The sequence below is a fragment of the Motacilla alba genome, chromosome 1, assembly GCF_015832195.1.
Source record: "Motacilla alba alba isolate MOTALB_02 chromosome 1, Motacilla_alba_V1.0_pri, whole genome shotgun sequence".
Classification (NCBI taxonomy): Eukaryota; Metazoa; Chordata; class Aves; order Passeriformes; family Motacillidae; genus Motacilla; species Motacilla alba.
This window is the reverse complement of record NC_052016.1, coordinates 38,306,690-38,330,667: the sequence shown is the minus strand read 5'-3', so window position 1 is coordinate 38,330,667 and position 23,978 is coordinate 38,306,690. Positions and strand designations below refer to the sequence as shown.

The 23,978-nt window shown below is 42.5% G+C and overlaps 1 protein-coding gene across 1 annotated transcript; it reads right to left on the bottom strand.

Annotated features, from left to right (window-relative positions):
• Nucleotides 1–1,257: 1,257 nt before the first annotated feature.
• On the bottom strand, nucleotides 1,258–21,867 carry LOC119703498 (DNA dC->dU-editing enzyme APOBEC-3F-like). The gene is made up of 7 exons (XM_038143464.1): nucleotides 21,609–21,867; nucleotides 17,594–17,997; nucleotides 16,916–17,031; nucleotides 15,386–15,399; nucleotides 5,303–5,724; nucleotides 4,029–4,147; nucleotides 1,258–1,730 (listed from the first exon to the last, which is right to left on the bottom strand). The coding sequence occupies exons 1-7, from the start codon at nucleotides 21,629–21,631 to the stop codon at nucleotides 1,704–1,706; spliced, it is 1,125 nt and encodes a 374-aa protein (XP_037999392.1). The 5' UTR covers nucleotides 21,632–21,867; the 3' UTR covers nucleotides 1,258–1,703.
• Nucleotides 21,868–23,978: the final 2,111 nt, after the last annotated feature.

Genomic DNA, 23,978 nt, shown 5'->3' with positions numbered 1-23,978 from the left:
ATGTCTCCCCAATATAATCTTGTCATTAATTCACACTTAAGAACTATCCCACTCTACAAGCTGGCACAATGTTTTTACCAGTCCAGAGGTAAAAATCAGAGGAAGATGAGAGCAGACCAGCTGCCTTCTGTGGTTACCTTTAAAGGCTACCAGTGTGGTAGACCCACCTCTAGGCTTCACATGCCAGCAGGAACACAGCAGAGATACAGTAGATTGCAAATTCACTCTGGCAGATAAAACTAGTGTGAAAAACTTCACTGGGCTGACTTGGAACTGGCAAGCTTCCAAACAGACCAGAGAAAGTTTGTCCTCCTGCCTTCAGTGGAAAGGGCTGACCCCTGGGCATGAATGGTTATGGACCCTGCTGTAATAAGCTGCACGTTGATCAAGTGATTTGATTGCTCCCTAAGGCAACAAGGAGTAAACACTATAATGTCCAGAAAGAGAGCATGTAACATCCAATATGAAGCCCTGGACAGGGATAAGAAAACTTTGGCTGTGCTATACATTGTTTGGAGTTGTTTGATTTGACTAACGTAGGAGACACTCCCCCGACAGCTGTGCTCAGCCTTAGATACACTGCAGGGACTGGAGCTGCTTCCTCAGCCTGCAGCTTTTCTGGCTGTCTCAATAGTCTGCTAAACATCTGGAGATTTTTGCATGGCCAAAGGATGCTATAAGCATAAATAAACTGGAGGAGATAGGCACAGTTCCCACCAGCCCCTGCCTTGTTCTTCAAGTTATCATTTGTGCATGTTGTGGATCCCAGCACCAGCACATTCCCCACTGGGATCACACAGTGGGCCTCCTGCTCGAAGGGGCTGGGAATCATGACACATGGAGCTCCCCACATGATTCATTCAGATGATCTACATTATTTGCTGTTCAAATTCAAAACTGCTGCAAGACCCAACACACCTGTAGTTTCTTTTTGCCTTCTTCCAGTAAAGAGAGCTCAGAGCTTTCAATATCTCCTACTTCACCATTCCACTCTGTGTCTGCAGCTGGAAAAGCTTTTTACTTTGTTTCCCCAGTTTGCACTGAACACCTATGTCTCCAGAGCGTGGAATTACAAGGGAAGGATGTCTACCAAGGAGCTGAACAAGAAAAGCAAAGTTTCCACAATGTTGACATCTTCCCTTTTATTACACTGGTTTTATAGTCATAAATAAAGTTTACACTCATAAATAAAACCTTAAAATGAAGTATTATTACAGTATTGCATAAATACTTTAATAGTATGAAATATATTCTGAAACATACACACGTGGACACAAAAGTGATCTTTGTAAGAAATTCTGAAAGCAAGAATGCATGGCTGATTACTTCTTTGGAACACATCAGAGCATGAAAAATCTTACATGCTGGCATCTCAAGAGGACACTTGTAGAATCTGATTGCAGAATCTGCAGATGTGGAAGGCCTGAGTATGGGGCATGGTCTTCATCCCCACTGGACTCTCAAAAAGGTCTGTAAAGACCAGGGTGTCCTGGATGCCTGGCTACATCATCCAAGCTTCCTGATGGCTTCTCATGTGCTCCTTCTGTTCTCTTCAATACTTAGCAATGCCCAGGAGTCTTCTCTGGTGGCAGCAAGAAACTTAGCAAGGCTGCAGAAGAAAAGACTCCCAGAGACTGGCTTTTCTGGTCTTGTATTGATGCACAAACTGCACTTGGAAGCATGGTGGTGATACTCATTAGCATTCAGTTTGCCAGAAATGGAGGAAGCCCCTAGGAGGAAGAAAAAGAAAACATGAAGTATTTGATACCAAAAGCTTAAGCTGTCTCTTCAGCATGATAGAGAATTTGAAAATAAAGCATCTGCTCCAGGAGATCACTCTGATCCTCCTTTATTGTGTGAAATAATCTCCCTCAAGATACATTTTTCTAGACAACCGGGTAGCACCTCATAATTTACTGTGCCATGTACGCCACTCTAGAAACACTAACCATTTAGAAACAGAACATTTAAAAGGTGGCAACTTGCATAGCTGAATGCAGGGGAAGTGGAGTTGGATCCTGTGGAAAGGCAGATTTTTGGAGGTGTTAGAAAGGCTCCCCAGAGGTTTCTAGTACCACACCATGTTTGCAGCATGGCTGACTCCAAGGCTGGATCTGGCAGCTCAGAGGAAAGTTCTCAGGGTCTCCAGGGGTGGAGGTGACAGCCTCTCCATGTTCCAGTACAGCACCATTGGCAGGGGAGACTTTTTCCTTCTATCCTGCTGGAATTTCCCTCATTGCAGCTTGTGTGTGTTACCTTGTTTTCTCTCTGGGCATCACTGAGGAGAGTTTGGCTATGTCTTTACTGCCTTTATGTAGTGGAAAATTGCAGTTTTGCACTAAGATCCCACTTAGCCACTTTCTCTATAGGACTAGGAAAGCCTCTTTGCTCAGCCTCTCCTCGTAGGGCGAGTGCCCCCATCCCCTGCCCTTGGTAGTGGGACTCCACCAAATCCCCTCTGGTTCCTCAGTGTTCTTCTTCTGCCAGGGAGGGCAGGGCTTGATGCAACAGCGTGTATTTCTCTGGAGCACGTGCCTGGAACTCACCTCATTACACCTCTGCATAATTAGTAAAACAGGGCAGGATGTTCAAAGGGGCTGAACACACAGACATTCCCATTCCTTCTGTGGAGGGTTGGTAGCTAGAACTACTGATGATGGGTCCTGCTCACATTCATTTGAGGGGTGGCTGGTGTTTAGCTGAGACAGCAGAGCAGTTGAGCAAGTGCCTGACTTCCAGCAGGCTTCCCAACCAGCAGGACTCTGCAGAAACCATCAAGGTTGCCTGGCTTGGACAGGCAATTTGTTAGCTGGCTCTTTAAAACCAAGACCTGAAGGGCACATTCCCCTTGTACAGCAGGGAACCGTGCTGAGTCAGCAGCAGTTTGTCAGCACTCAGGAGCATTCAGCAGACAGCTCTGCTCAGCTCCCGGCAAGCATCGCACCCTGCGCTTGATTGTGCGTAAGCTGCTAAATTATTTAATCATCTCAGGCATTAGGAGACTCGGAAAGGCTGAAAGCCGAGGGTAAAACGTCTCCTAAACCATTACATTGCATAAAGTACTTTGTTAGATCAGCTGATTGACTGGATATTGCTACTGACTGTGTATCCTGTCACCTGAATGTCTTACTCAGACAAGAAATTGAAAGGTCAGGACTTGAGGTACTGAAAGTCCTGTGTAATGTTTGGGGTGGATGGAACTGAAATGAAGTGTAATGTGTACCTTTTCCTCAGCCAGAAATAAAACAAGGCAATCAGAGCATCCTACAAATAGGTTAGTTTTGTGTCTGTGACTCTAAGTTCCTGCCAGCAGTTTTGTGCATCCCTTCCTCCACCTCCTGCCATCCATTCTGCACAGAGGGACCAGTTCAAGCAAGAACTGGCCTGCCCCACAAAGTGTGGCTGAGCCCCACAGTTTACTCCAGTCCTGGTCTTCTCTCCTGTTCAGTAGACCACTTCCTCTTTCTGAGTAGGATATCAGGCTGTACAAATAACTTCTGCAGTTGTATGGATTGCAAGAAAAATGGAAAGCAGATCTTGGTCATATTATACTCTAATATGTAAGCTCTGATCCTGAAGGTAAATCCACCCATCTGGGCTTTTGAACTTGCTTAGAAATTAACTGAAATCCATGGCCCTGTCCTGAGGCAAAAAGAGAATACTTGAATCATTATTACAGAACTGAAGGAGCTTTTGGGGTCAAATAGCTCCAGTAAGCTGCAAGTAATGAACTGGTAGCTGATTCATGCAAAGGGCTGAAATAATGTACCCTTTCCTTAGTTAAAATCTGAGAGTAGTCCTCAATCTCTTCTCTTCTCTGCTCCTGGCCAAAAAGGCACAATGAGCAGCATAGTCCTCTGGCAATCTCTTGCCTGCTTGGCTCTCTGCTTATGCAGCTTCAAGCCCATGCTTATTTTTCCTACTATCATTTATGCTAGCACCATTGCTGGGATTGTCCAAATCTCCTTTTCCTTGGATTTTTTGCATTTATTTTCACTCTTGGTGTTTTTTTTCAGGTATCTACTTACCCAAAAGATATGTAAGAGTTCTGTGCTATTCAGAAGGAAGTATAAAGTGACGTTCTGGGGCCAATAATCGTCTTCTCCAGTTTGGTATGCAACAAAATTTCTCCAGCAGTATCTGTAATCTAAGAAGAGAGATACCCAGCCACTCTTGATGAAAGGATGCCCAGTTCTTTCTTCATTAACATGTCAGTGAGTCATTTGTTTCTCAGTAAGAATACAGTAAAGGACAAAGATATTAATACAAGGTGTGCACAAATAACTGCACAAATAAGTTAATGGAAAGGGGAACCAAAACCCTACAGAGTAGCAATATGTCTAAAAATGAATTGCCAGAGAGAGAAATTGATCATTGTGGTGGCTTGGGTAACCCTTATCACAAATAGCATGCTCTGGCATAAAGCCAAGAGAGAAGGAATCAGCAAGTGGCAGGAGTGAAAAGGGAAGTGGTACATGCAGTCAGAGCTGTTTAGGCTCTCCTTTTGGCAGCCTTGTGCTTGAGAACACAGCTTTGCCAAGACACGTTGCTTCAGTCATGAATCTGTCTGACTTATCCCAGTGATCAGGGAAAACCTGGAGTGAGCACTCTAACATTTAGCGTTTCATATCGATCTTAGTGTTGGTAGGATGGCCAGAGCTTCTGTCAATGCTCTGGTGCTACGATCCCAGAGACAGCACCCCCATATAAGTAGTGTCCTTTAAGATTACATTTGACCTGGTGGGTTTCGTAGCTCCACACTCCAGTGGTAAGTATCCACACAGGTGTGTGAGGTTCATCTCTTCAAATATACATTCCTTACATTCCTTTTTGTGAGCTGCTTGTCTGGACTGTTTTTACAGCCAAACATCACCAGGCGAGCAAGATACACACACAAAAAGTCAAGATATACGCAAGACATATCTTCTGTGATGCATCATCTGAATGTGTCCTTGAGACAAGTGTCCTTCTCTTGTCCAACTTCCAAAGGAAACCAATTACTTGATGGAGCAGGCAAGCTGATCTGCATGTGTATTGTAGGAGGGACAGGATTTTACACTGCATATAAAGGAGGTGTGGACAGCTAGAGAAACGTCCAACCCTTCATCTTCAGATTTGGCAAGAGGAAATGACCATGCTGGTCCTGCTGCTATAGAGGACTGGAGAAGAAATAAGGCAGAAGAGAGACACTTTTGCACTCACTAGGTCTCCCCAAAGCCAGCCATCACCTCTGCTACAACCTAAGAGTGCACATAATCCCAGAACTTTCAGTCCGCACTTAGACAAAGAGTAGCTGGGTTACCTTCAAGATTCATGATACGTAGAGTGACTCCATTCATTATCAGGTTGCGGAGACCTTGTCGGTTACGGTTATCGTGGTGCCTGAACAGCTTGGCTGCATATATTACCAAGGTCACGTTAGGGTGTGACCTCAGGAACTCCAGAATCCTTCTGGAGCACTTTCCGCAGGGACTAGTTGAAAGGAACCAGGTGATGGAGCAAGGAGTTTGTGGCCTGACACTGAAATGATTTTCCAGGAAGTTGACTTCAGCATGTTGTTCATGATTGTTCGAGCACCAGTTCCTCCAGATGGAACCTCTTCTCCACCTGATTTCATACAGCAGGTACACCCGTCCATTTTGTCTAGGCGAGTAATTTCTTTGGAAGTCTCTTGGCTGCATCTTCCACCTGAAGAAGAGTACCAGCAGTACTGTGATCCTAGCACTTCAATGATGTTTGGACTCCCACTCCTAACTTTTCCCATCAGAAATGAGCAGCTTGAAGAATGTTGCGATTTAGCGATCTAGAACTGGAATTTGATGAAAGCTTCAGAACACCCCCAGCACCTCCTTGAGAACTGTTGGGTGGGTAAGCAACCTCATTGCCACTCAGAGATCAGCACCAGTCAAAGCAGCAAGGCAACTGGAAAAAGAAGATTGAGGAAAGGGATAGTAAGAATAAAACAAGGCACAAGGCTGTCTCTAGAAATTGCCAAGTAGCTCAGACAACAGTGAGTGACATATCTCTTACCCTTGGTTGTTCTCTCTGGATGAGGGACCTGTGTAGAAAAGATTTGTGAGTCACTGAGGAGAGCAGGTCAGAAAACATAATTTTCTCTACCCTTTCTGTCCAGACCCCTTTCAGTTCTATACACTCCCTGTCAAATCGCTTTTCTCTAAAAGGGGTCAATAAGTAATCACAGCACAGCACGATAGGCACCCTGGGATGCAGGAGGTATGGACTCCTACCTGGAAGTTGAACTTGATGCTTGTTTAAACTATTTTGTACATGAATCCTTGCTCAGTTTAGCTCATTTATGGTTGATTGTGTAAACACTCAAGTTTAAATTCCCTGATTTCAGCAGTACTCCTGAAATCTGTTTTTCCCTGACTAATCGAAGAGCAGAATCAAATGTCTTAGCCCTTTAAATCTTCCAAGCCACTTCTATGAGAACAGGCAAAGCTTGAGCCATTTTCTCACTGGTACTCATAATCTTGGCAATCCAGACAAAAACATTTCTGTGACTGACTTCCCATCTTTACTTAATCCGTAACTTTCTAAAAAACTAAAAAAAACCAAAAAACCCAAAAAAAAAAAATTGCCAAGAAAAAAAATACTAGTACAGAAAGGAGGGTAACAAATGCAGGGTGGCAACACAGACCTGCCTGATTATACACATTTTATCTTCCATAGTGACAAGCAACTTTGACCCCATGACTTATTCATCCCTTCCCAGCTGAGGGTCTGAGGAAAACAGTTGCAGGTGATCAAGGCTACTTATTTATTTTGTAAAAATCCACCAATATGAAACTTAAAGATCTAGGAACCATCATTTTATTTGATAGAATATTTTTAAGTGTATATAAAATATAAATAATTTTGTTTTGCATTTTTATTTTTATGAATTATACATAATATAATAAAGATTTCGTTTAAATTTACTTAGAATTAAGATACTAAAGGCATTTTTCTGCAGCTTAGCTCTTGAAGTTGAGAAATTCTGAATTACACAGAGTAAAATTACATTTTAACACAAAGAAAATAGTTTTCCACATCAACAGAGACATGATCAACTATTTGCACAGCCTTATTGCCTTAATTCTTTAAGAAGAATATTCTAGTTATTTATCACAATAAAAATAAAATAGATGAATACATAAGCTAACTAAATTGCTCCATTCTTAAATGCCTTTGAGATCTCTTTTCACAGTAAAAGTTCTTTTGGACTTTGAATTCTTCCTGCCATACCAAGGTTAACAAAATTATATTAATAGTTTGAAGCTGGACCCCAGACTCAAGATACAGTAATGTATTCAAAGACATAAAACACAAATCCACATCTGTCTCCTGTGTATCCTCATGCCAACAAAACACATTTGTGACTACACTCCAGTTCTCTAGATACAACTACAGTAAATATCTTGATTATGGAGAAACAGGCCTGCCTTTCACATAAATGTACTTACCTCTGGCACTGATGGCAGCCATGGGTATTTCTGGATTTGTGTATTGCTTCCTGGGAGACTGGTGTGCCTTTATAAGTCTTACAGTAGTTTCAGTTTCAGTTTCTATTCCTGAATCAGAATACTGATCTTTGGGCCTTATTAATGCTGCTGATTAGCTGAGCACTTCCTTATGGTGACTTTCTTCACGCTTACCTGTACTATCCATCTGTCTGAAGCTGAAAGCAAGCCCCTGGCAGCAAAGAACTGCAAATGGGGGTGATCCCACTCAGAAATTGGTCTGGCCTTGAGTACAAGGTTACCTTCCAGAAGCTGGAATTTACAGGTGAGCCACTTTTTGCAGCGCAGACAGAAATTACATTTCTTTTTAAACTCTGGCTCCAGAACAGAATCACAAATCTAGTCACCTCAATGCGACAAAAGAGAAAAGCATCTACACAAATGGCATCAAGCCACATAGATGTGGCATGGCATGTCACTTTTCTGACACCCAGATGCCACAAGGATGTTGAGCAGAGCCCAATGGAAAGAGGTAAATAGAAGACATTATGTGCAGAACCCATGAGTCTGTGGAACTCCAGCAGGTGATGGTGGTTACCATTTCCCTTGGTGGGACATCTCCCGTGGAGTTCCAAGGACTGCTCACACCCCCTTGAGCCTGAGTCCTCACTAACGCAATCAAGGAAGACACTCCATGTGTGTGACCTGAGCTGCAGTCAGTGACTGGGCAGCCACTCTCAGGCTGACTCTGAGCAAGCTTCCCACCATCCAGGAGAGTTTGGCAGTGGACACCTTGTTGTGAGGGAACATCCAGATATTTTTGAAATATCACAACTGAGAAGATTTCGGTACTCATGTGGACACTGAGAGCAAGACCTGAGCCACCTGTGGAGTATCTGCAGAACCTGTTGGTCATGATATCAGTTCATTGATGCAAATATTAAATTTTCCAGTGCCCCGAGACATCTGCTCAGCATTATGAACTGGGCATCCCCTTACTGTGATGAGTTCTGTAACTCTCACAAGATGCAGCAAAAGAATATTTCCCATTTAATCTGAAAAATTACTGAAGCAATGCTGGTTTCTAGTGAGAAACTTTCCTCTGACACACCCAAAACTGGCTTGCAGAGGAAAGGGATTACAAAAGAATTCTTCTCACGGCTTAGGTAGAATTGGTCTCTGTCACTCACAGTTTTTTCTGGTTTTGTGACACAATTATTTTTGGCCTGATGCATGATGTAGAGATTGCCTTCCTCGGTGCCAAGCCAGATGTGGGATTTTAAACCTAAGAGAGTGATATATTTGTATTCTCTGCAGCAAGCTCTCAGTACTCTGTTGTTAAAAAGTATTCCGTTTTCCACCAGGACAGAAAAAAACTGGAAGTGTACATAAATGGTGAAGTTCAGAGGGAGTAGGGATTCAGGCACAGGCAGGAGTCTCTGTCAAGGAGAAGAGTGGTTGTGGCAGGTCATCAGGCAGTGCCAACACAGAGTCTGCCCTCTGGGCCTCTTCTGCTGCAAGGTCACTCCTCACTTCTCAGCACAGAATTGTTCCCTGGTGGCTGCATTATTTCCTACCATAGAAGAGTGAAGGGGAGCAACTCAAACACTCAAGAGATTGTTGAAACAAAACCATCCTTAGCTAACATGATTTTGAGTTCGTGGGCTTGATTCTCAGTGAGACGAGAAATGCTTTGGTGCTGTAGAGCTCCCTTCACTGCCCTGTCCTCACAGTACATATTTACAAATAAGCAGAGGTGAATTAGACTTAGAGATGATTAGTCTGATCTGCAAGGACTGGCTTGATTAGCAGCAGTAGTTCCTGACAGAAAACCAGCCACGTGCCACAGAAAGTGGAGAAGGAAAAATGTCCAAGCAAGGAATCAGCAATGCAACACTTTCAGGTGTCTCCAGGAAGCTGAATGTGCTGCATGAGATGGTGGAGAGCCAAAATGAAAAAAAAAAAAAATTGGAAATATTACTCTGTTGGCCTAATGTAAGAAGACTAATCCTTTCCAAATTCAGTAGTTCCTTAAACCCTAATAAAATCAGGAAGACAAGGTTACCATACAAGTGAATTTTCATACTTCTAGAAGGACTTGCACATTCTGTTTATGGGGACCATGCTTCAGTGAGTCAAGAGGAGGATGATGACCTCGAGAAGGATCATACAACTAGGCGGGAAACCTGTTCTTTGGTTTGTTTTTATGAGCAACCAGGAGTAACCCAGTATCCCTTTAAATTGCTACGTGCCTGTAGCAAGGGTTATCTAAATAGGTGGAGTCTCATATTACTCAAACAACTGTGGTAAAATTTTCATTCTACTTCTCATGCAGTCAATTATGTCCCCTTACAGAAACTGCTTAAGGTAATGTAAGAGATAAATGTGGAGGTGGTTTGTGATGCTGAGCTGTTGATAACATCTGAATATATCTCAACCACTCCAGGAAAAGGATTTTTTTTTAAATCACTACCACCCTCATATGCATGCCTCATGAACCTGAATGCGTTTTGGAGGAACATACACAGCAAAGGGTACGTAGAATGGTGGACAGACACTCACTCTTGCCTTCTTTAAACACCAGGTTCCTTAGACCTTCATGAGAATATTCCCTTTGGTGGTAGCAGAGACATGCTGTATACATTTGACCAGATTCACCAGGGAAAACAACCTAAAAGCATCACAGTTTCTTGAGAACATTTTACAAAGGGTCTCCAGGATGTGCACTGAGTGACAGAGAGGTGGAGAGAGCATCAGGGAGCTAGGTCCCTTCAGATGTCTCCCAGGAAAGAGATTGCAGCAAAACAGATCTGCAGCATGACTATTACATTACTGTCCCTTTTCTCAAGCATCTTTTAGCTTATCTGACCCTGGACTACCCAAGATGTGCATCTGGTAACAAATTTGGACTGAGACAAAGTCCTAGAAATGGAAATATATGGAAGAAATTTAGGAAGATGGACAAGTTAGAGGAGAAAGAGGAGCACAGAAGGAAAGTTAAATCAGACATCAAAGAAGACAAAAAGGGACAAGGTTTGAATCAGCTAAAATCCTAATTTGCAAATCCCTGAGGATTTTACAGGTACTGAGCTTTATATTCTCTAGCTGGATGATCTATTGGAAAGAGGTGAGAATCACCAAGTGGAAGTCTGGGAGCAAAGAAAAAGGTTAAATTTAAATGTGACAAAAGCCTGGGACTTATGCCACAGAGGCTTAAGTCTCAGCCTCCACTAACAGGCTGCCTCCTGGACTTAATTTGAAATGGTAAATCCTGTGTTAGTTCAAGTGTTCTGCTGCTGACACATTTGACAGTAAAAGGAAAATCCACCGTGTGTTTACTTGGATTTAATGGAATTTTCTCAGTAGGTATCTATATTTTTTTATGGAAAGAAAAACCACACAGAGCCTTTTGAAATTTATTCTGTGACCTCCACATTTAAAAAAGGCTAAAATGTGTTTATGTATGAACCTGTAAGTAGGAATTCACACTCATTAAGATATTTATGGATAAGTGTATGCACAATAATGCAATAATGCATATAAAAACAAGTTCGTAGATACACAAATACACCTCCTTGGTAGCATATTACTTTGCAACTCTGATAAGCACATCCACCTATGACTCTTATCTCTCCCAGTACCTTTGCTTTCCTTTTCTCTGCAGTCTGCACAGCTTCACCACACTTTACTGAGACTCTTGCTCAGCCTCCGTGTGGAAACCGAAACATAAGAGATTATGATAACTGGTGGCACCCTGCCACTGCTGGGTGAGCTTTATGAGGCTGACTCTGAACAGTGACGTGGAACGGCAGCCAGCCACAAGGATGTGCAGGCAGAGCTCTGATGCAGACAAAGTGAAAAAGAATTGGCTAGTGAGAAGGGCTTATCTGCATGCTTACTTCAGTAACAAAACATCCTGATACCCTTGTAATATGATTCTTTCACATTAACTGGTGAGGTTGTAGGAATCAAAGAATTTCCCAGCTCATTAAAGATACCTCATGAGGAGTCAGTGTGGAAAGAAAAAGCTGCAAGTGAACATATCTCTATTTTGGAATGTTTTTCTACTCTAAGCAATTCTTCTACAGTCTTCTCACACTACTTTGAGTCACAGAAGTTCTATATATTTATCTTTCTGATTTTGCTTAGTTTCTGTGTCTTTGTTTCAATGCACACACTTTGTCAAAGCACAAAGCAGAGCAATAAATACCCCAAACCCTAATCCCATGGGGATTTGTGCCCACGCCCTGCTTGAGAGCCTGAGTCAGTCATCACACAACTGGCAGAGTTTTAAATATGAGGGGGACCACATAACCAGGTGGGCTTCACTTGAGAGAAAGCAACCATTTTCTATAGGTTGTACCAAGGAGACGGTTCAGAGCAGCTCTAGGAACTTGCAGTTCTGAGATTGTCTTTTCCAAGCACTCAGGGATAGCTCAATGACAACAATATATGGTTAATCTCTCTCCAAAATTCAGCTGGAAAATGTAGCTGTCATGGGAGGCAAAACCTCCATCAAAAGCAGAAAATATCTACCAGGACCAGGCATTACAACCATTGGGCACCATCAAGAATGGAGTTAATTTTCTTCTTTGCAGTCTGTACTAAACATATCAGTTCCTGGGCCATCTGTGGGCAGTGTGTCAGTGGAAGCCACAAGTGAGGGCAGTCAAGATAACCAATTTTTTTTTTTTTAAGTCCTCAGGGCCCCAAGAGGCACAGACCATAATAATTGTTTTGTTCTTTTTTTATTGTGAAAAAAATTTGGGGTTCTTTGCTCGTGACCTTGGAATGTCACAAGCTTGCTTTGGACAAAAGCTGGTTGTGATGTGAATGGGTTGAGCGTGGCAAGACAAGGCCAACAGGACAGTGTAAACAAGGACTAAGGAAAATGAGCCTTGGCACAGACAGGGCATCAACAACCACCCCCAAAGCTGCTGGGAAGGTTATACTGTGATATCCTTTGTTTGGCAGCCTGTGCCAACAACTAGTTAGATTGGAGACTGAAAGGGAAACACTTGGTCCACTTTATAAATTTTGTTCAGCAGTTTCACATCATCCATGTTTCTCTTTCCCACCCCCCATAACAACTTGTGAGATCAGTTTTCTCTGCCTCTTCAAAAGCATCTTAAAAGCACAAGGAGTTTCCAGTGGATACATCTAGTGGCCCAGGTCCAGGAGGGACTTGCAAATAAAAATAATTACTTACTTCTTTTAGCCATCTGAGTGGAGATGTTGAAATGCCATGACCATGGGTACTGTAATTATCATTCCACAGTCACACCTCTTGGTGGATGGAGGATTTGCTTCTGCTGAACAGAGCATCTGTGGATTTTTGAAGCTGCATTTTAAAATCAAGTGCTGCTGTCGGTTACATGTCAGAGCTCCCACTGAAGCAGGGGGAAATCCTCTAGGTTAGCACAGTCTTGCCAGTGCAGACTAGTGTTTCAGTGATTAATGATGAGACATTATTACAGCAAGAACTGACACCTACTGGGATTAGTTGATCAGTTTAAAACAGAGACAAGTGCTTATTTATCTGGCTAACTATAAGCTTCTGGAATTTTCTACTCCAGTAAAATGTGGATGCAGATGGCAGGACAGGGTGAAACTAGGTCCATATATGGACACTAAAGGTGAGATGCAGGGTTCCCAAACACAGTCATTGTGGGTATTGAGGTAGTGGGACAGATAATGACAAACCACATCTGGTGGCCAGGATTGTCTGCTCTCTGTGGAAAATAAGTCCTCTGTCACTGCTGGATACAGCGTCTGCACTGGGCTTTCTGCCCTGATGGGGCATTTTCTGTGGTTTAAAGTTCACTTCTCTTCACCTCAAACCATGAGGTAGGAAACAAGGCTATCTGAGGACAACAAGTCTCCAGAGATGCTCTTTTTGGCATCCTGCCCATCTCTTGCCAGATGATGGGCCCTGGGACCCCAGGAGCCCAGTGCTGGAAGACCACAGCTGAAGGGATGATAAGCCCAGAGACAACTTTGAACTGGTTCAAGAGAGGCTGCCCCAGATGGATGAGCACAAATCCATGGGGCCTGATGGGATCCTTCCCAAGGCACTGAAGGAGCTCCAATATCATTGCAGGACCTTGCATTGTTTCTCAATGGTCTTGGGAGTCTGTAAAGGTTCCTGGCCAAGTGGAAGATGACTGTTGTTCCAATGTTTTAAGAATGGTAAGAAGGAAGACCCTGGTAATTACGCCCTGTCAGTCTCACTTCAGTGCCTGGTAAAGTTATGGAGAAGGTTATTCTGAGAGACAATTATCAGGTCCTGAGAGGGATGTCTGGACCACCTCCTTTGAGGCAGCCAACATTTGGAACAGCCTTGGGCTAAATTAAGGCAAAACACCAAGCAATCAATTAGAAAGTTTTATTTATAGGCTGCAGCAATTAAAACTGTATGATGGTTCAACAGTCTGTAGCAGCAACAATTTAAACCTTTCTGAACAGCCTGCAGATTTAACCTTTCTGAACAACATGTGGCAACAGCGATCTTTGAGCAGCCTGTGGCAGCAGTGAGTTAAACTTTTAACCAGAAGGAGAAAGGAAGAAGGAAAGATAGAAAAAATAGAGGTAGTGAAAAACAGACCTGGCCTTGTCCAGATTCTAAATACAGAAAGGTGAATACACGTTTCACCAAAAAATGATACACGTATCATATTGCTAATAGCACTTCGTTAGTGAAGCTCAAGGCCCCTCGTTCAGGCCTCAGTACTTCACCTCCAGCATAAAATGTCCAGCACACAGCGGGAAAAGTCCACAGGGCCCTGGGTGAGCAGCTGGCTGATGGCTCAAACAGTTACAGCCAACGGGTTTACATCAGGCGAGTGACCTGCCCCCACTGGGGCTCCTTGGGGCTCATTTTTACAGCCACTGGTCTTCAAGGTTCTTATAAATCATCTGAATGGGGGAATCAAATGTAGGAACCAAAATGAAGTAATCTTGCCAATGATACTGAACTGGGAGGATCTGTGGATTCCCTTGAGGGTAAAGAGGCCCCGCAAAGAGATCTGGATACTAAAGAGCTGAGCAGTCACCAATTTTATGAAATATTACTAGAGCAAGTGCTGCATTCTCCACTTGGGACCAGCTAATCCTGAAATTTATGTAATCCTGAAGCCATTGATCTGTGATAGGACTGGTGTAAATGGAATGAAGCTGCATTAGTGGAGGTTCAGCCTGGACATTAGGAAAAGATTCTTCACTGACATCAAAAACTAAGCCCACTCCTCTTAAATTTTTAAGAGTTTTAGTAAATGATAATAGGGGATAATCATTAAGCAACACTTACAGCATACACTGGGTGCATGGCCACAGCCAGGCACACCCACCCACCTCTTCTGCCTGCAGTCTTTTACACTGTTTCAGTTGTATTACTTCCTCAGAAGATTTAGCAGATTTATTTTGGGCCAGTTGACTACAATCTTGCTTCAGATTTTTGCAGCGTTTGCACAATTCAATAGTTGCAGACGTCGCCAGTCTAGGGTGGTCTTCTGATGGTCTTCTGATGGCATTTTAAGCTTGATGCTCTTCCTTCATGGTCTCCTGCTCTTCACTTATGCTATCTTGAATATACATTTTGCAATAATAATATCTTAAAACACACCTTTTGCAAGCCCACTTACATCTTTTAAAAGCCTTATTTCCCCTTTTACGTTGCCCACAAGCAGTTATAAATTTTACCACACTTAAAAACAATTTAAGACTTATACTAATTATCTAAAAACAATTACAATTTTATAATTAAACCAAACAAATTATAGTGAAAGCCAGCTACTACATAACTGTTTATAACATGGATGCTGATTTTAGTCATGTTGTTTAGTTTTAGATAGCCAAGCAAGGAGAAGGACTTGATGATCTTTTGGGTCCCTTTCAACTTGAGATATTCTGTGATTATTTGATTCTACAAATGAAGACCCTGAAATGGAAATAGAAGTATGACATTTAGATCCTCCAATTGCATTTTGAACCTGCTGTGATTTGAAATGGACATAGCAGAAGCGGGCAATTAGTTGTAGTAGCCTAAAATGTTGCTTTTCCACATATGCCATATGAAATGGATTTCCCAAATAACCAATGACCCACATAGCCATAGAGTTCTTTCACTCTCAATCACTAAAAATAGCATTTGTCAGAAAAATCTAATACATTGAAATCAAAATGCTGAAGCACTTATATTAGTTTTGCTAGATTTTTTTTAAAATACAGTCCTTCCCAGCCAAGGATGTGGACCTGTTCATCCAAGCAAAGTGTCCTGTCTCCAGGGCCACAAACTTTCAGCACTCTTGCTGAACACACCTTTCTCTCTCCTGCCTTTCAAGAGGTCTGGCACTAAACAGAAGCAAAGGCTGAATTTTCCCAGGTTGTTCTGTTTTGAACAGCTTTTCTCATCTCACAGAAACTGTACCCTTCCAGCCAGTCACAGAAGTTACTGCATGGAATCTGGAAGGGATTTTAAGGAAGTATGCAGGGGCCCAATAACTGGGGGGTGTCAGACCACTGCAGACATTGAGAGAAAGGGGCTGAGTAGCACCATTTGGCAAACTGAAACCCATGCTCAGATCCAGGTTAAAAAGGAATCTGGTGGAGGGTTTCTGAGATGAGACTGGAGTTCCAGGTAAAAACTGAGGAATTTCCCACCCTGGAACCCAAAGGAGAAAAACTGCACAGCTTTTCCTTCAAAATATTGTTGCCTTTTTCAACCTAAAAATGAAACCTGAGATAATTTTAGTATAGGAGGTAATATAAAAGTAGATTTTTATTTGGAGGCCTCCACGGGCAGTTATGGAGAATGTGCACAAAAGCACCCCCACATGAGGTGAATATAGTTTTGATTGGTTTTAGGAAATTAGCCTAATTGATAGAAAGCCCCAATTAGGAGGACAAGTGGTAATGCAACTCTCCCCCAGGTCAAGCTCCTTCTCTGGAGCCCTCCCTTGGTACTAGCTGTATTTGTTTATGAAAATGTGTCTCAAAGACCTTGTTCTCAACCTTGGTTCCCAGGAAGAACCAAGACAGGAGGCCTTGTACCCCTGGGGCTTGGAGCTCTGGAATTTGTTTTGTCTTCCTGCCTAGGGAAAGGGCACAGAAAAGTACTGAGAAAACTAGCTAGAATACAATGATAGGCTACAGAGCTCCAAACATATGCGCAAAGAACACAGAGAACATATAAAAGAAAAAAGGCAAAAACCAAGATGGCATCAATATAATGGAAAAATATTCACAGTGCTTCTCTCCCAGTGCAACAGGACAGTTCCCATGATTTTAGTACATTTTTTTTCTCAGAAGCCAAAAGCCTCAAGAGTCTGGTTGGACTCTACAGTCCAACTAGAGCTACATGTGAACAAGGGCTTCTTTCCTGCTCTTTACAGCTCAGTTGCCCCAGACTGAAAATCATTTCATTTGATCCCCTCTATCTCTCAGAGTGTACTGACCTGAAGGATATCTTCGAGCTTTGTACGATTCCTCTGTATCTCTGATTTAAAATTATTGGGTGAGAAATAATAGTTGACACCTGGTTGTATAAAGGTCTCCCAACAGTAATTATAGTCTGTAGAAAGAGAAGCAAGATAATTAACCTGAGTTTATTCAGATACCAGGGAAGCTCAGGCAGCAAGACTTCTTAAGCTCTTCCTTGTGTCCATACCACAGAAACAGCTTGACCATGGATAGGTCAGCTGATGGATGCTGTCCACTCCCTATGTGGAACCAATGCCATTCACTCTGGGCAATTTTTTCCCTCCCTTAATTGCGGAGGAGCTCTTCAGCCAGCCTTATCCCACCAATTGCATTTAGGACAAGGGAGAAGGACCATATCCCCCATTCCCTCAGGAGTGACATAAGAATGGTATCTCTAAACAAAAGAGAATTTTCATACAGATCTGGTCGCTAAGGGTCCTGCTCTTTTTTTTTTTTTTTTTTTCTTCTCCTGCACTACCTAAACATCTTTTTTTTTGGGATGTGACTCTCATTCACTGCCTGGTGATGGTTGTGCCCCTAAAGAAGCTGAGCAGACATGGGGCACCATAGAAGCAAGCCCACACCCAATTCACCCATGCACAAAATTCACCAGCTCACCCCTCCCCAGTCCCACAAAGCACGGGAAACCTTGCCTTCGGCTTCCATGGCTTTAATGGTCACTCCCTCCAAGCTGTGAAGTTCCCTCAGGCCATCGCGATATCTGGGAATGTTTGTGTAGTAGAGCCGTGCCACTCGTATGTCTATGTTCACATTGGGCTGCTCCTCCAGGAAATCCCGGATTATATCGCAGCACTCCCTACAGGGGCTCCAGGACAGGTACCAGGTCATGTCACAGATATTGTAGCTTCTTGGCTCAAAGACTTCGTCCAGGAAGTACTGCTCTGCATGGCAATCTTCATAATCATGGTCATTCCTGACCCAGTGCTGCCAAAACTTGGTGCTCCCACGCCACTGCAGCTCGCACAGTAGGTATGTCTCCTTTGGAAATTTGCAGGGATCAAAGTGTATTCTTAATGCCCTCTTAGATATATACATGCTGAAACAGAAGAGAAAATTCAAGGAATCACTGGTTACAGCTTTGTTTTCAGTAGTACTCCAGTACATTAAAAAGGGGGAGGGTGGAGGAAATCAGAGGAGAACTGAGAAGGGCAAAGCACGAGACAGCAACACAAGGAAAATGGAGAGGCAGGCACCAGGCAGGGTAAAGGAACTAAAGGAACCAAATCCTGAACTGTTAATCCTCCCCTCCTCTACAGCTGCATGCAGAACTTCCACCATCTTCCCCCTCCCGATGCCTGTCCTCTTCCCTGTCAGTGGGAGTATTTCTAAAAGCTTTCTATATTTTTTGTGTGTCAGGCATTTTTACAAGGCTCCTATGTAGCTCTTTTCAATGTACGGAGCTGTTGTGAATTTTGTAAAAACTAATACAAAAAATAAAAAGAAAAAAAAAGAAAGAAAATAAATGCACTGATGCACTACGAAGCTGAATATTTTTCCTTATTGGATTCTCTTGCTGTTTATACTTTCATAAGGATTAGTACAGTCAGCACTATCCCACATGAGAGAAGAGGAAAGAAGTTGTCTATGCAAAAAGATGCAACTCCTAGGATGGATATTATCTGAGTTCAGAACGGACCTCTAAATATTGTCAGTTAAGGACTTATACAAAGGCTGCCAGTAGTCTTGAATATATCTTTTATACTCAGTAATTATCCATAATGCACAAATACTGAAGCCTCCAGAGGCACTATGTAGCCTTTGTACAATTGCCTAATACAGAGATTGATATGAGAACGCACTTCAGATATATGTTTTTCCACATTAGAATAATTCAGAGTAAATCTAGTAGACAACTTATCAGATTCTGAAGAGAGAAGCAATAAGCCTGTAAATTGCTTTATAGATTAGTACTCATTAGTAACAAAAACCAACAAACAAACCAAAACCCAAACCAAACCAACAAACAAAATGCACAACAAAAAAAAGTTGCAAAACCCCCCCAGTCTGAGCCACGGACAAATGAAATCTTGCAGAAAAAGTAAAGTAACTGTCACACATTCTCTATCTGCAGAACTTATCACTTATGTAAAAAAGTATCTCATTTATCTGAGTCAGTCAGAAGGCTTTGTCTTCTTACCCTGTCTTCTTCCTCATTCCAGCCTCCTACACATAAAAATACATAGGCACACAGACCAGTTTATAAACCACGGGGTGTGTCCCTCTTTATCTTCTCCACCTCAACTCCATTTATATCAACCAAAGAAACCGCACATGCAGATTTATTTATCAGACTTTCTATTGAATTTATGTAAATGTAATAACAAGTGTAAATGTAACCAAATGTTTAATTATGGTACAGGAATAACTATTTTATTATACGTAATTCCTTTAGTAGGTTGATAAAAAAAACACTACGAGAGACAAAATTGAAGCACAGACTCAAATTTTATGCTTTCTCATTTGAGATGTTAAAAGAGATGCACTTTTTCTATTTATATTATGTTATTTGGAAGTTAATGTCTATTAGCTTAAATCTCTGTTAAACTCAATTTTTAGGGAATATATATATATATAATTATATCATATGTTCACAATAAATATATAAAATATGTGACTGGTTGAAGTTCACCAAAGAAAATTCATTAATTCATTAATTCGTTCCCAATATTCAAGCCAAGTCAGTTAATCTAATTTTTACAGAAGATTCAGGTTTTTTGAAAGCAAGATCACAACAGATTACAGCGATCTGATTCGTTCAAAGGTGCCTGTAGATGTTCCCATCTGATTATAACACGCAAACAACTTGAAACTTTCAAGTTTTACTTTAACAGGTCTTAAGCACCCTCTTGCCTGTGTTTTGACCGTAAAACACTGCACTCTGGACAAGCTACTGCAACGGGTGTGCTGTGTTCAGGGACATAAAGCTATTTCTTTAGAACAATCCTGAAATGCACAAATCTTCAAAATACAGACACCTTAGAGATGTGTTGAGCAGAGTGAAATTTATGGTGTAATCAACTTAGTAAAATACGACCAAAAGTCTGCATTCTTATTAATATTTGCTACAGCTATTACTTGCTATTTTTAAATAGTAGATTAATGAAAATTTAAACAACACTACCAGAAGGACAAATGAGAAATTTTAAAACCATGATAAAACACTCACATACTACAGAATATATACAGAAAGGCAGCGTTCATTTTTCTCCCCAAGACAGATAAGAGAATACTTAAAGTAAATTGTGAGTTTACAGATGCATTGCCCGAATTCATGCAATCACCTCGACTCCTTTTTAAAGTGTTTGCAGTTATCACCAAGCGTCCTTCATGGACACTTCATGCATGGTACACGTATACACATAGAGCCTAACTCAAAAAAAAAAAATCGATCACATAACACATTGATACAAATATGAGACAAAATTCACAGTTAGCAAATAATTAAAGATATAAAGAAGAAAACATTATAATTTTTCTTTCTAAATCAGGTCCGTCAATCTCATAGAGGGGAACTTGTAATCCTTTCAGAATTTGAGAGCTGCAGAGAAACGCACTGTAAAGTATGACAAATAATTTGAAAGGCGGATTGTACCCCAAAATGTTTAGAGGAATTAGGGCAGAAAATGGCAGAGGGATGACAGCCAACGTAACTATCTCCTAGGCTTTATTTTATTTTTAATTAATATGCAGCTGCTACGTAAATGTGCATTAAACTTGAAGATGCATTGACTGATTACAAAATACATTTTAAAATGTGGTAATTATGTATTTCCAATTGTATGGTCCCATCATCCGTAACTTGAACAGGAATGCAATGAGATTATTTTAAAATGTACTAATTTCACAAAAACAGCTCCTAATACAAATATCTCTTACAAAAACTGTGTCATAAACTGCATCATCATAGATATTGAAAAATTTTCCTTCCTTCCTCTAACACTTTTTATTAGAAATTATTTAAAGCTCTGCTCATTGCAAGATAATAACAGTAATAATGATAATGTCTAAAAATACATGAGCACAAATTTCTCGAAACTTCTTTAATCCACGGGTTTTTGTCCCTTGCTAATGCTTTGCACAACCGAGGCACTTCTTTACTAAGCGCATTCTTTACACTTCCTTATTTCTTTTCTTACTCGCATTAAAACTTCCCCCTCCCTCGAAGAGAAAATGGTCTGAGACACTTTATTTTGGCTGATAACACCTGCTGTCCCAAGACCTGGCGACTGCCGGGCAAGGACGAGGCATTTTCAGCCCCTCTCGCAGCCCGGCGTCGGGGCCAGCCAGCTCCCGCCTCCGCCCTTCCCCAACACCCCCATCTCCCCCGGGCTCTTCCCAGCGCCTGTTGCTCCTCAATGCCTTACGGCTCCCGGGACAGCTTCCAAACCACCGGGAGCTTCCCCAGCGGGCTCGGAGCCCAGTGCAGCCCCTGGTGCACCGCAGTTACCCCGGGGACAAAGGTCCCGCTCAGGTGCATTGCCCGAGCCCTTCCCGAGCCCGCAGGGACGCAAAGCCCTCCCCGGGGCTGCGGGGCGAGGGGCGCCCTCGGCTCCCAGCAGCGGCACCAGCACAGAGCTGAAGCTGGACTGCTTTTTTTTTTTGTTTTGTTTTGTTTTGTTGTTGTTTTTTTTTTTTAATTTCTTTTACCCTCTCATCTTTCTCCTGTACATGGCTTCTCCTTTCCCGGTGGACTCTGGCGGTGCTGTCCTCCTGGTGGTTCTGTCCCTGCAGACGCGGCTCGAGGTGCGCCCAAGCGCAAGGCGCGCCCCCGGGCTCCGCGGGCACAGGCTGGCGAAAGACGAAACGGAAGAACTTCGCGGGGCCACAGTTGGTGCCTCTCAATGACGTATCCAAACACGCCTGCCCCCAGCAGTGCTCTCCCCTCCTTTCCTCACGCCTCAGATGAGCTGCCGGGGCCCTGATGAGTTTCCAGTTAAAAAAACGTAATAATTGAACCATCTCTTTGAAGCGTGATTCTAAGTTTCAAATGGATGATAATACCTCCTTGGCGGAAAAACGTGATTTATTCTTCTGTGCAGGACACTCCTCGCAGGGCCCCAGCTGTTCCCTGCGGCACACAGACCTTCCCTGAAACACCTGAAGCTCAGCTCAGTGGAAAGCATGGTTCTTCTGCCTTGTGTGCTGCCAGATCTCTCCGTGCTGTCACAACTTTGTCAAAGCTGAAGTGCTCACAAATACCACTCATGAGAGACTTCGCTCACAGTGTCAGCAAAGCTTCATCACCCTCCCTACCAAACCATCAGGGTTTCCCCTCTGCTCTTGAGCAATGCTGCCTGAACACAGGGTGCCCAGCATCTGAAGGGGTCTTAGATTAACTTGATGTCTATACTCCTATCTCTATTCTATTTCATTAAATCAGCTGTTGGTTAACTCATGTCTTGTCAGGCTTTGCTTACTGATGAGAGGACTAGCGGATTTGTCTTTACAAAGAAGCTGTGGGTCTGCTGGTAGATAAAACTAACACTGGGAGATAAAAGAAGAAATGGGAAGGATTCCACTGATTGATGAATGGAAAAAGATATTTGCTTTTACAAATAAACTTCAGGTTGGCTGATAAATGAAATCAGACATTGAAAGATGAAAGAAACAATGGGGAAGAAAAACCCCTAAATTCCCTATCAATTAAAAATTAAAAGGGAGAGTTATACATTAGAGGGAAATCTTCAGTACCTCAGCCAATGGGCAAAGAGAGAAGGGAAATGTGCCCAGGAAATTAGGATAAAAAGGGAGGCTGTGTCCTCCAAAAGGCTGAGAGAGCCATGGAGAATGCCCCATGGCCTCTCCCTTTATTCAAATAAAGTAAAAGGACTCCTCTGTCTCTTTTTTGGACATAAACCTCTGATGTTTGTGGATTAATTTTCCTAACACTGAGAACAAGTATGTACCCTGCACCATCTCTCTTGCAGATAAGTCATCCTGGCCAGACCACTAAAATGCACACATCTTGGAACTGGACTTTGATTTGATCCTTGTGGGTCCCCTCCAATATTCAGAATATTCGATGATGATGATGAGTATATGGATAAGAATAGGTGTGCCACCAGCACTCCAGGAGAGCAGCTTACCTCAGACTCAGCACTACCTGGATGCACAGAGCCAGCCTTGGACTACAACAGTTACAGAGCTATTTGTCCCTCCAGGGACTGGCCTTGGGGCTTTTTTCCATTACCTGAGATATCCCAAAATGGTGCCAGTTGACAGCTTCCATTTCTCTTTTTATGGAATACCTGAAGAAAATTGCTGAGCCCTGCCTCTTCTGAGGGACAAGGAGCTCCAGTGATTACAGGATGGATGCTGAAGCTGCTGCCAGGTGTTGACACCAGCTTGTCTAACCCTCTTGGATTGAGTGCTGGCTGCCTCAGAAGGCACCTGGATGGGGAGGACAAAGGGAGCACTGTGGGCTGTTGGCTAAACATCTATGCCACCCTAACCCAACGGGAAATCTTGTGTGTCTTGGAAGGGGAAGTAAAGACAGGCACAGTAAAGCCAGTGTCTTCATTTTGACATGTCTGTTTGTAAATGTATTGTAAGTATCTGTGGCAACCTTCTGAAAGCTGGAAAGGATCATGAATATTACCAGGTAAGTCTGCTAGGAATGCACTTCTCTCATAAAAAGCAGAACACAAATGGAAGTTTGTGGTGGAAATTAATGAATTTCAAGGTTGTGATAAACTCACCTAACTTGGAATGAAAAACTTATATAAATAAGGAATGGGCTACTTTGCAGCTTGCAGATTGAGGTGTCTTATGCATTTAAGATAGGGTGGTGACACTCAGCCTGAATGGGCTTAGCAGAGATTTGATGGGAAATACTCCTGCAGGATAATGTGCAAAATGAGTTTGTTTACCTGAGCCATTCCAGTGACTCTGTTCTGACAGCAATAGACATGAAGTCCATGGCACAGGATGAAGTCAAGACATGGGATAAGTACTCTCCTAAACTGCAAAAGCTCTGTTTCCTACAGTGTGCCTGTCAACAAACAGCTTTCTCCAAAG

Bases quoted from the DNA above. Each gene is read 5' to 3' on its own strand.
- LOC119703498 (XM_038143464.1), bottom strand. From the start codon at position 21,631: ATGTACAGGAGAAAGATGAGAGG. The intron at 17,998-21,608 runs GTAAAAGAAATT...CTTCTGTTTCAG, and splicing joins TACAGGAGAAAGATGAGAGG to CATGTATATATCTAAGAGGG. The intron at 17,032-17,593 runs GCAAGGTTTCCC...CTCTTTCTACAG, and splicing joins TAAAGCCATGGAAGCCGAAG to ACTATAATTACTGTTGGGAG.